The 12,377-nt window shown below is 47.1% G+C and overlaps 1 protein-coding gene across 1 annotated transcript; it reads left to right on the forward strand.

Moving 5' to 3' along the window:
• The first annotated feature begins 9,608 nt into the window (after positions 1-9,608).
• On the forward strand, positions 9,609-11,676 carry IER5 (immediate early response 5). Its single transcript, XM_037035134.1, has one exon. The coding sequence runs from the start codon at positions 9,829-9,831 to the stop codon at positions 10,738-10,740; it is 912 nt and encodes a 303-aa protein (XP_036891029.1). The 5' UTR covers positions 9,609-9,828; the 3' UTR covers positions 10,741-11,676.
• The last annotated feature ends 701 nt before the right edge of the window (positions 11,677-12,377 follow it).

Here is a 12,377-nt window from a genome sequence, read left to right on the forward strand (position 1 = left end):
ACCTGGTATCACCCTCGGGAAGTCCCAGTCCAGAGGGACGTGGCTGTTGGATCAGACTGTGAACCGGGACCTCACTGTGAGCAGAAGCACGCCCATAATGCAAAGGCAGTGAAGCCGACAGTTTCCAGCAGCTGAGGTCGATGGTGAATTAATTCATGGAGCAGATTTCTGTTTTTGGTAGCTGCTCTAATACAAACTGGGTATATTTTCAGGGAAATTAAAAAACTGCAAAATCTAGACTTCATTTTGATATGTGGTCACCCTCTGGGGACACGTTTTGTCCTTCCAGCCCTGCTCCTCTATCTTCAGGCTCCCACCTTCTGGAAGGCGTGCTGCTGGTCTGTCGTCCCCTTTGTTTAGTGCATGGTGTGCTTTTCCGTCCCATCCATATCCCCACTCATGACAGGTGACATTTCAGGACCCCAGAGAGCCGGGGCTGGCAGAGCAAATTGACACGTGGGAGTGTGGGAGGCGGTTTTGAGAGGGAAGGAAAAGGAAGAGGTAAAAATGGTAGGCTCGAGAGCAGAACGGGAGACACAGAAGCAAGAAAGAGGGCGAGACGACAAGAGAATGAAGAAAGAAAAGAGAAGAAAAGGCAACCCCAGCCCTCATCCGATCTCTCTAGACCTGGTGTTGAGCAATTTCTGTAACCGGGAGTCAGGTTTAAGGAAGGGCTGGCTTTAAACCTGGGGCCCGGTGAGCAGAACTGCAGGGACACCAGAGGACCGGACTCAGTCACTGAGCTGCGTCTCAAAGGACGACTTCGCTTCCAAACGATGAACGGAGGGGAAGGAAAACCTTCCCGGCATCCACCATGTGTTGCTCTTGAAAATTATTATTTTGGAGCACAAAGTGGTTTCCTGTCTTTAAAACCTATTATCTCTTTCCCTTCCAGGTGGAGCCTGGGCTGCCTGCTAATTTAATCCCCTGGGTTTCCCCTCGGCCTTCAAGCTCTCACAGCCAGGCAGGCTTCAGAAAGAGGCACCTTTGTGTCTGCCTCCCCCTAAGGCTCCCGTCTACCCTGGCAGCCAAGGAGACGCTATTTCGGGAAGCGGCAGCTGAGTGGGGAGGATTGTTAATTGTTTGTCAAACCCTTCCAGTCTAGTTAGATCTCGTGGCAGAAAAAGAGAGCAAAGTCATACCCTTTCCTTTATTCTGTTTTACGCCCCAATCCGTGAGAGGGGGTGGGCCATCGAGGGCTCCACCTCCTCCTCAAGCACAGGCACCAAAGGAATGCTTTAAAAATAATAATAATCCTATCCAATAAAAAATAATCAAAATAAAGCCCAAGTTTTCTAACCAATTGGAAAACATGTAAAAATAACATTGGCCTCAAAACCAAACCGAGTACGATAATTTAAAAATCATCTATAAGCCTCAGAACAAACAACCCCCCCCCCAAAAAATCCCTGTCATAACAGAAAAGAGACATCAGGGGCCCTGCCCTTCATTCAGATAATCGCATTTATTTAACCCCTTGGGGCAAAACTGACTAAGCAGAGCCCCTCCCTGCCAACACCCATTGACACACTCCCACTGACACACTAGAAAACAATTCTGCCGGGACACACTAGTCGGAACATCCGTGGTGACACGCGCCCACTCCTCTTGGCGTGGACAAACTCAAAAGCAAACAGAAAATGAGCCAGGCTGAAAAAAAAGGCTCTGACCTCGGTCCCCACGTGACTCTGAAACTTCCCAAGTGTTACTCAGCCTCGTGGAGGGAAGAGGAGGGAGGAAAGACTGGGAACCAAAACCTTACTCTTCTTAAAATAACATTTTATAACTGATTTTTTTCTTTGTTGGCTATTCTCATATGGAAGGATGTCTAGTCCATCATGACTTTTAAAGGACGCTGTTTCCCCCCAAAAACAATCTCTTGGTATTTTCAGGGAATACCAAAAGGAATTGTCACTTATTAGGAGTGGAGCTGGACTCAGGGAACTTTACAAATGATGATGCAGGGAAGCAATGAGAACACTGCCTGTGTTTATAGCATTTTCCTCAAAAGAGCTCAGACTGCCTGATGAACAAATCTGCTCATCCAGACCCTCGCTCCGGTTAGACAGCCGGTCTTAAACCTCCTTTTCCACTGACAGGTGTGTTTGTGCTCAGACTTTGCTTAGTCAAAATGTGCGTGAAAAGGGGTAATGGTTTTTCGTTCTCGAACTGAGTGAGCCTTTATATTAAAATTTAGATTTGTTGTATTGATCTAAAACGAACTTGACTGATGGATTAGAATTTCTTCTATTGGAATGGGAGTGCGGAAAAGAGGCAAGGCTTTCTTACTGACTGGAAGGTATAAGTTTCCCCTAAATGAGGTGTTGATACCCAGGAGGGTGTTCAGTACTTCGCTAACTCATAATAAATGTTTAATCAGAACAGAGTAGGCAAGCAATTACTTTCTCAATGATAGGATCACACATTTGTCAATAGCATGGCAGGAAAAGCAAACTATCAAAAATCAACTTGTTTTATGTGAAAAAATAGCTTTTATAGGGAAATGGTTGAGCTTAGGGTCAGGAATGATTATGAAGCTAGGATAAGATGAAATGTTTTTGCAGTGATCGTTTCGTTAATATACCACTAGAATAATTTATGTGGCATTTTCCTTTTTTTTACCCTCGAGTTGGTTGTGTTTGAATATTTGAGCCTCAAATTTTGGTAACTCTCTTATATAGAGCTTTTCCCCTAAAGAATTGGTAATTAATTGATCAACTAGTTATTGATCCCTTGATACGCACATACCAACATTAATGGTTCTGGGTGTATGCAAGGCAGGATACAAAAAAAGTATAATGTAGTGTCTCCCAGAATTTTATAATGTTCTTGGGAAATGAGAAATATATCTGCATACAAATTAAATAAATAACCTGTGAGTTGCCCTGACTGGTGTGGCTCAGTGGATGGAGCGCCAGCCTGAAAACTGAAAGATCTCCGGCTCGATTCCTGCTCAGGCACATGCCTGGGTTGCAGGCCAGGTCCCCAGTTGGGAGTGTGCAACAGGCAACCAATGGGTATTTCTCTCACACTTGAATGTTTCTATCTTTCCCTTCCTTGCTCTCTGAAAATAAATAAAATCTTTAAAAAAAGATGTGAGTAAATAAAATGCAACAAGATATAACCATTTAAGTAAGAAATAACTGTTAGGTTATCAGTGTGTGTGTGTGTGTGTGTGTGTGTCCAAGTGAGTGATATAAACACTCGTGGATAAACACTAGTGAGCACAGAAGGCTTCCTAGAGGAAGTGGTGGTGCAGAATTTCCTGTCTAGGTGGGGAAGAGGTGGGGTATCCGTGTTGCCCGGGAAGGTACAAAAGTTGGGAAGGCTTGGCTGGATTCATAGAATCATAGAATTCTAGCCTTGAAATGATACTAAAGCAATCAGCTAGTCATCAGTTAGTCCCCTGGGTTTCCAACCAGGCTGCACATTATAATCACCTATGGAGCTTTAAAAAATTCCAGTGCCTGGACCTCACCCTGGAGATTCTGATTGAAGACATCTGGGGTTGGACCTGGGCAACTCCATATTTAAAGCTCCCCAGGTGATTCTAATGTGCAGCAGTGTGAGGACCAATGATTTAGTCCTATTCCCCAAGCGTACAAGTTGAGAGCCACCTGCAAATCTGCCCACGAGTAGCTGGTGAGTAGCCAGGCTCCGCACGCCACTCCAGGCTGTTTGTCTCTGACAGCGTACTGCGTACTACCCTGGAGACCAGACTGGAAGTTTGGATTTTTTTGCCATAAAGGTCGTGGAGCCCCACTAAAGGTTTCTGTGCAGGAAAATGGCACATTGAAATCAAATGGTCCTGTAACTCCAGATGGACATCTGAATTGAAATGAGGGAATGCACCCTGACCATGCATGAGAATGACGCTGTCCAAGTGAGTACTCTCTCTGAAACTTAAATTTGTCTGTGTTATTTAGAATTTAAAAGTCATATCGTGATAATCTCTGTCATCATAGTCAGATGAGTAAAATTGTGTTCCTCTACTTTTGTGGCGCTTTTTCAGTTCTAGAAAGAACTTCCTGCCGGCCAGCTAGCTCTGTGTTCTTCTACATGTCCCTTTGACTTGTGCCTCAATTCCACGATTGTTTTTATGTTTCCTTTCCTTTTTACTTTATCTTTCTTCTCCTTTCCCTCTTCTCCAATCAAGGACATTTGTTAATTGCTCACAATATGCTCATGCATATTTATATGTCCACACCTTCTATTTCTTTATTATCCCCAGGGCAATGTTGTCCAATAGAAACATAATTTGATCCACATATATAAAAAGAAAAAGGTTAAGTTAATTTTAATGATTTCTTTTCATTAACCCACTCTTTCTAAAATTTTATCATTTTAACATGTAACCATTCTAAAAATATTAATGAAATATTTTACGTTCTCCTTTGGTACTAAGTCTGAATCTGTATGTTTTATAATTATAGCAGCTATTCCGAAGCTAAATTTTCAAACTTCAAAAGTAGGACGCAATAAAGCTGGGTTTCAAGAAAAAGGGTTTTGTTGATCATGTTTCAGTTTTTTGGGTTTGAACTAAGTGAAATTTAAAATTCAGCTCCTCAGTTGCATGGGCCACATCGGCCAAGTGGCTCCTGTACTGAACAGTGCGGGTTTCACGCAGTGGCGTCTCCCCATTCAGCGGCTCGTAAGAGTCCTGGTGTCACTTTACTGCGTTTGAGTGCCCTCCTTATTGAAGAATCTGCTTCCTCGGGAGTCGGACAGAGGCAAAGTACTGTGAGGATGATCATAGAAACAATCGAAGGTTCTCTGAACCAATCTATGGAATTCAGGACAAGAAGGAGAGTGGGGCTGAAAAAGAAACTTTATAGTAGTCAGGCAGCCAAGATTAAAAAAAAAAGGATGTAAAGTATGTCAGAACTGTGAGAGACAGAAAAAGTTGAATTAGGAAGTGGATTCGTCTGTTTTCAGAAGAGCAAGAGGAGTCTTGCTTACATGAAGTGATAATAATGTATTTTTATAGAGCTTTTCCCCTAAAGAATTCAGGATGCCATGCAAATAATTATTCATTCACATAAGCAACTTTGACCAAAAGTATTCTGGATGTTCTAACATTGAAAGGTAGTCATAGTGTAGAGAATTTATCCGTATTGTGTTTTCACCCACCCACTTCTCACTCGTTGTTCCTTCTCACAGGTTATTGTGGGCACAATCCATAGTGCGTCTGCATTGTTCTTGTTCAGACTAGACTCAATTTAAGGCAACGACAGCTCTGTAATTATCTGCTGATCGTGCTTAGCCTTCAACTAGTTGTGCAAACAAGAAATAAAGTCCACAGCAGTGAGCCCAGAGGCCCTGTACTGAGAGGAATCCCGGGGCCAGAGCCCAGAGTCGGCCTGAGTGGGAACAGCTGCGGCCAGTGCTCTGCGTGCTGATTTGCTCATGCAGAGTTGAGAGGCTGGGGGTGGACGGACAGAACAGACCTGGTGGACAGGCTTGGCTGCGTCTTCCGGAGCAGTTGCCTCTCCTGTCTTTCCTACCTTAGTGCTTCTCATAGTGCTACCAATTTTTTTTTAAACTGAGAACATCGCAAAGCTTGATGACAGCAAATTCTAACTCAATTACTTGCTTCTTAAAGCTTAGAAGAATATGTTGTATATCCTCCCACTCTTTTGGTAGACGGCGGTGAAGCTCAGTGATCGTAAGAGCCTGGGTTCTCCAGAGATAAGTTCTCATGTTTCCATTTTGTTGTCTCAGAATCAGAGGGTATCCTGATAATAATAGTGATCATGCTCAATCTTGAGGCAGCAGAAAAAGCACTCAAAATTCAACGAGTACTCACAGTGTACCTACTATGTGCTCGGTACCGAGCTAGGCACTGGTATAACATAACAACAGCTAGACTTAGGAAGTGCTTGTATGCTGCGAGAGGCTCTGTTAAACACTGCAGGGATTTTTATTATTCCCATTTTATACAGTAGGCCACTGGGGCACAGAGGGCTTAAGTAGCTTGCCCATGTCACAGAACTAAGACGTGGTTTTCTCATCTCAACTAAATGTAAAATAACTTTCCCAAAGTCACACAGTGAATAAGAGGTAGAACAAGGTCATCAGGCCTCAGAGCCCCTCAAGCTGAGTTTAACTCTAAATCCTCAAGCTTTAGAGTTAAATAGATTCAGCTTTGAATCCCACCTCTCCACCTATAGCTGCATGACTTCGCAGAAAATTAACCTTCCAGAGTCCTAGTTTCCTCATCTGTAACAGGACAAAATGACATGTGCTTTCAGAACTTTGTAAAGAGGATAAATCATGCCTGCAGCCCTGACCAGTGTGGCTCAGTTGGTTGGAGCATCATCCGGTAACCGAAGGGTTGCAGGTTAGATTCCCAGCCAGGGAACATTCTTAGGGTGTGGATTGGGTCCCCGGTCCAGGTGCATATGGGAGGTGACCAATCGATGCTTCTCTCTTGCATTGATGTTTCTCTTTCCCTTCCTCTCTCTCTCTAAAAGCAATAAAAAATAAGTCCTCAGATGAGGATTAAAATAATCATAATCATAATACCTGCAACGGGGCTAGCACAGTGCAAGGCAGATAGGAGGCTGGAAACAGAGGCCTCCACCCCAGTGACCTCCACCCCAAGGTCATTATTAGGGGTTCATTAATCCAACTGCATAATGAATCACTCAGTATGCACTCGTTTGGCCACCCCAATTATTAACACACTGAAATGCTTCCACACCAGTTGGCAGAACCTCTGCCCCAGGCCCCTTCAGTGCCTCCCTTCCTGGCTGGCCATCCAGCCCCTCCTTCCAGAGCTCCCCATAACCCTGGCACTCTAAGACCCCAGGACTCTGCTCGGATGGTTAGTGCCTGTGTCTCCAAGTGGCTAAATATTTTCACGATCTCCTGGCTACAAGTATAGATGGGCCCCTGCCTTCACTGAGCACAGGCTGGAGGAACCTTCCCTTGGGTGTGATGGGAAAGCGGTGAGGACAGCGATGAAGAGTGCTTCATGTGGTGCAAGATGGCAGAGTGCCCAGCTCGGGTGGGCCAGGGAGGCTGGCTCTCTCCGTGACCTGTTTGGGTGGGTGGCAGCTTCCCAGATCATCACCGAAGTTCCTCTGGTCTCCTGCAGTTTTTATTTTTGCTCTTTCCACCTAGTTCAGGCCTCATAACCCTTTGCCTAAACTCCCATAAGAACTTTCTAAGTAAGTGGTCTATTCTAGTATCCCTTTTGTGTTTCTCTTACTCAACGATCTTTCGTAGCTCCCTGTGGCCCCATCTCTTCATTAAGCTGTCCGTGACCTGCTACCACCTAGGCCCAGCCTCTGTTTCCAGGCTTTTCCACTTACCATGGGTGTCGGGCACATGTGCCCAGTGAGCGCTTCCCTACACAGGACTCTGCTGCTTCTGCTGCTTGGGACTTGTGGATCCTCTTTCAGGGGTTTTCAGCCCCCTCCTCAAACACAACTTCTTTCCTCCATCTATGATCCCCCCACCCCCCATGTCTTTTCTCCACCCCAAGGTCATGCTGGGGATGATATGTTCTGATAACTAACGTACATTGGACACTTGTTATATGCTAGGCTGTTCTAAGAGCTTTGCATATGTTACCTCATTTAAGCCTCACAAAAACTCCTAAGAGGTATGCAGTATTATTCTTTTTTAAGATGAAAAAGACCCAGGCACAGAGAGGGGAAATATTTTTCCAAAGGTTGCACAGCAAGCACAAAGTGGAGCTGGGTTTCCAACTCAAGAACCTTGTCTTCAGAACCTGTGCTTGCAATCAGTGTTTTATACTGACTTATAACTCTCAAACAAACAGAAAAATAGAAGAAAAATATTTCTCATGTTATTACTCAAAACACACAGCTTGGTAATTATTTGTGTTATATTTTGTCTCCTTCATGTGAGCTGAAAATTCCTAGAGGGGAGGAACCCCAGGTCTCAGGGACTGGTGTCTCAGTTCCTGTCAATCAGTTGCAGGCACAGGTGAAGTTCCTGAGCCATCCATCCTTTGGAGACCTGGGACTGTGAGTGGGCCATCAGCAAGCCCACCTTTCACTAGTATTTCCCCTAACTAAATACAGCTGCTCTTGGATTAATGTCATTTTGTTCAGCTTCGTTTCTTTGTGATGTTGATGTTCTTTAGCCCTCTTGCTGAAGAAAGGTTATTGTGGAGAATCTGTACCTCCTTTCACTGTGACCACTGTGTTCTAAAATCTAGAGAGCAAAGTGACGGATGCCATAGGGGCTTTACTCTTGTTTGTGTCTATTAGCCTACAATAAAAATCGGTTTCATTATGAGTTGTTTCACTTAAAGTCACAAAACCTATCAATAACATTAAGTGAAGACTTCCTATATACCACTTGGCCAAAGCCTGGTCAGGCCACCTGTTCCACTTAGACTCCAAAAAAGCTGCGCTTAGTTTTATGGTTCAGATTGTGGGTGGGGTTGTCATTCCTCTTCTGCATAATAGAGCAGCTGTGTGTGTGACTTCTGCCTTTTAGAACTGGAGTAACCAAAGTGTGCTGAAGTTATTTACTCAGATTTATCGGGCACATCTGTGGTGGCATTTGAGTGGCACTGTCTGGAAATGACTCCAGGAACCCCGATCTAGGACCCTGGACATCTCTGTGAGGATTCTGCCCGAATGCCATGTACTAAGGGGTCAGTAGATGGACTAAGATGTTGACTGACCAGAAAGTTCTGGAACACTCTTCTCCTATATTTTTACCTTGACACAAAATAAAATCATGACATCATCATGAGAACACAGCACTTCTGTATTTGTATTTTTAGAACTTACCACACCCTTTTCCAAGAGCGACTGGTTAGCCCTCTTGCTGAAGAAAGGTTATTGTGGAGAATCTGTACCTCCTTTCACTGTGACCACTGTGTTCTAAAATCTAGAGAGCAAAGTGACGGATGCTGGCTTTAGTGGAGAACCAATAACTTTGTACCTGGACACAATTACTTGATAAGCAACCAAAACTTAGGAACTATTAGAACCACCCCCCCTTTTCTTTTTTTCGGGTTTAGAATTAGCAGATACTGAGAGTGTGTGTGAGTCTAGGGTGTAAGGGACTCATACAGAATCCATAGGTGCTAAATACTTGTAGTAATACTATTTGTTATCCAGGGGTATCCCTTGCCACGTTTTGATGTCATCTCCATTGCTGCCAGGAATGGCCAGGAGCTTATTACAGGTGTGTGATGCCTCGGAAGTGAAGGTGGGGATGGAGGCCCGGGATGATCAGGGAAAGATTGGGACTTTATTGCAGAGCAAAGTCCACCTCCATACTCAGATGAAAGTTCCAAAGGTTTGTTTTGCTTCGGTTATGGCAAGCCAATGCACAAACCACACCCTTTACCTACAAACAATATAGTGGCTAAGCCTCCTCCCCATCACCCATCCTCAGCACAGGTTCCCTCACCAGCCCGTCCCTCACTGTACACTTCGTCCCCTTTAAGAGCCTGCTCCGCGGGGCAAACGTTCGAATAGCCCTGGTGCCCCTCCTCGAGCTCCGATTGGCTGAGCACAGCTCACAGGGGCGTGTCGGCTTGCCCGGCCCTTCCTGATTGGCCGGTTGAGGGTCTATATAAGGTGTTGGACTGTTGCGCTGCGCTCACTTAGCGACGAGACTAGAAACTGAGCGTTTGTCGGCAGCACAGGGGTCGTGGGGTTCGGCGAGCGCGTCGGCGTCGTCAGCATTGATTTCTCTCTGTAGTCTTCAGGTATTGGGGGTCCACCCGTGGGGCGGACTTGTTGAGGCCTCCAGTTCCTCTCCCAGTGTCCGAAGAGAAGCCCGGGCTCGGCCGTCACCTCTGGCCCGCCCGCTGGTGAAGGGGCGGCAGGCAGGATGGAGTTCAAGCTGGAGGCACACCGCATCGTCAGCATCTCCCTGGGCAAGATCTACAACTCACGGGTCCAGCGCGGGGGCATCAAGCTGCACAAGAACCTGCTGGTCTCACTGGTGCTGCGCAGTGCCCGCCAGGTCTACCTGAGCGACCCGTGCCCTGGTCTCTACCTGGCCGGTCCCTCTGGGACCCCTCCGCAGCTACCTGGGGAGCTGGTGGCCGGGCCCCCAGCCGGCTGGGGAGAGCCGCCCCCGCCGCCCGCCCCCGCCGCCTGGCGAGAGAGTGAGCCGGAGCTGGAACACCAGGCAGTCCCAGACGCGCCTCGGGCAGGTGACTTGGCGCCCGAGGCTGCCCTGACCGGCGCCAGGAACACTCTTCAGAGCTCCGAGGCAGCGGCCGCAGAAGCTGGGGACCCAGCCGGAGGCTCGGACGTCTTCCCTGAGGGTCCCCGAGCGGCGCGCCACTACTGCGGCTGCCTCCCTGGTGCGGGGGAGAAGCCGGGAGTGCTGGGCGCACCTCTCCACGGTGTCTGCTGCTCCGTGGAGGACAAGCCCCCGGCGCCGCCCCCCGTCTGCCCCAGGAAGCGCAGCGCGGCGGGGGTGGGTGGCTGTGGACCTGCAGGCTGCCCTGGCTCAGCCCCTCTGAAGAAGCCTCGTTGGGACTTGGAGGAGCAGCCTGGCAGGATGGAGGAAGAGGAGGAGGAGGAGGAGATGGAGACGGGGAACGTGGCTAACCTCATTAGCATCTTTGGTTCCAGCTTCTCAGGACTCTTACGAAAAAGCCCCGCGGGCGGCCCGGAGGAAGCCCAGGGAGAGGGGAGCAATCCGGAAGCCAACGAGCCTGGGCAGATCTGCTGCGATAAGCCGGTGCTGAGAGACATGAACCCTTGGAGCACAGCCATCGTGGCCTTCTGAGCCCCTGTCGGTCCCCATGTGGGCAGGAGGTTGAGCAGCGGGTGTGGACGCGAGTGCCGGGCCTTTCCTGGCTCCGAAGACGCGGTGCAGACCATAGGCGCTGAGCGCGTGGGGAAGACTGGTGCCGCGGGGCAGCGGGGACTGCCCTTGGTGGCCCTGCTATGTTGGCCTCTGGAGACTTGGGAGTGTGAGGCTTATTGGAAGAGGACGATTATTAATTTGTGTGTCTGTGTATGTAAGTTTGTTTCGTGAATTAAGACTATTTTGTCCTGGAGTGCCTCACCCTTCCCCAGGGTTTGGGAGGCTGGGGGCAGACAGGGACTTTCCTTTACAGCAGCACCGAGAAGGAAGCGGCTAAAAAGGCCTGGGAGTTCCCCATTCGTTCTCGATGCAGGAAGGGACTTTACACACACCCTTCGCATGAAAGCTAGAACCGCGCCGGGGCCGGGAGTGGCCTTTCCTCGCAGGATTTTATAAGACTAGAGTGGTTTAGTCGGGGGTAGAGACTTGTATTATTTCTTTCCCTCCCCACCTTTCTCTCACCGAAGAAACGTTTAAACCCTGTGATTACTCTGGGAAAGGGGAATCTTAGGGGCCCTTGTCTTCCCCACAGGGAAAAAAGCTTGATGAACTTCACAGAAGAGTTCAAGCTTGGAAATATGGAGTTAATAGAGGAAAGATATATATTTTAAAAGCTGTAGCTCAGAACTACTACACAGTGCTTTTTAAAAGTGTTTAATGAAACAAAAGTTTACAGACAGAACCCCTAAGTGGAAAGACCTTATGGTTTTGTAGATACGGTGACTCCAGTCTTTGTTGTATAAAGGTTGGGGGAGCTGACAAGGTTTTTGTACAGTATTTTCTCCTTCGTTGTATTGGTTTTTGTATAAAAATGTAACTTTACGTGTTTAACACGTATTAAATATTTTAAAGCAATTTCACTGCGTCTTGTTTGTAATCACCTGTCTGGGCTGGGAGGGAAGGGGGAGGGGGGAACTAAGGTCCAGGCTGGGAAATTGAAGGTGTGGTTCTTAATATCAGTCAAGCACAGACGGGGGATATTGTTTGCTGACTTCATTAAGTATCGAGAGAGACACGTTTAAGGTTTGGGGACCACTTTTAGATACTAATATCAGCGGCCTGCCAGTTTCTTTGAACTTGCCACACAACTGACTTTTGCTAAAGTCAGTTTAGGACAATTACAGCTCAATCCGATGGTGTCTTAATATCAAACCCTTTGAGTGCCAACTTTGGAAGGCTTTCCCAGCCACAAAAAAAATGTTGTTTCACTACATCTTTTTGTTTCCTCTTGAACTATGGGTCATCTTTCACTTTGTTACTGAAAAAAACCGACAGAGGGAAGCCAGGAGACTGACTGGCCCAGCTGGTCAAGCCCACCTCTGCCTTCCATGGGCTGTCAGGGTAGAGTTTTCAGCGCTCTTTTTCTTTTGTTGTTCTATCGGTGGAAAGTAAAGGCATCAGTGAAAGGCAAGTCCTGGTGTCAAACCAGATGTGGGAGGAGGCCCTGCAGCGCTAGGCAAATTTAACTCATTTAGCCAAACCTCCCCATGTGCCTTTGTCATCCAGATGGTGACATCAGCGTTCGGGTTGTAAACACTTAGGTGACCCCAGATAAG

This window comes from Sturnira hondurensis, unplaced genomic scaffold (genome assembly GCF_014824575.4).
Source record: "Sturnira hondurensis isolate 20B ecotype Veracruz unplaced genomic scaffold, ASM1482457v3 Scaffold0022215, whole genome shotgun sequence".
Classification (NCBI taxonomy): Eukaryota; Metazoa; Chordata; class Mammalia; order Chiroptera; family Phyllostomidae; genus Sturnira; species Sturnira hondurensis.

Excerpts from the sequence above, each read along its gene's own strand:
- IER5 (XM_037035134.1), top strand. The coding sequence starts at position 9,829 with ATGGAGTTCAAGCTGGAGGCACACCGCATCGTCAGCATCTCCCTGGGC.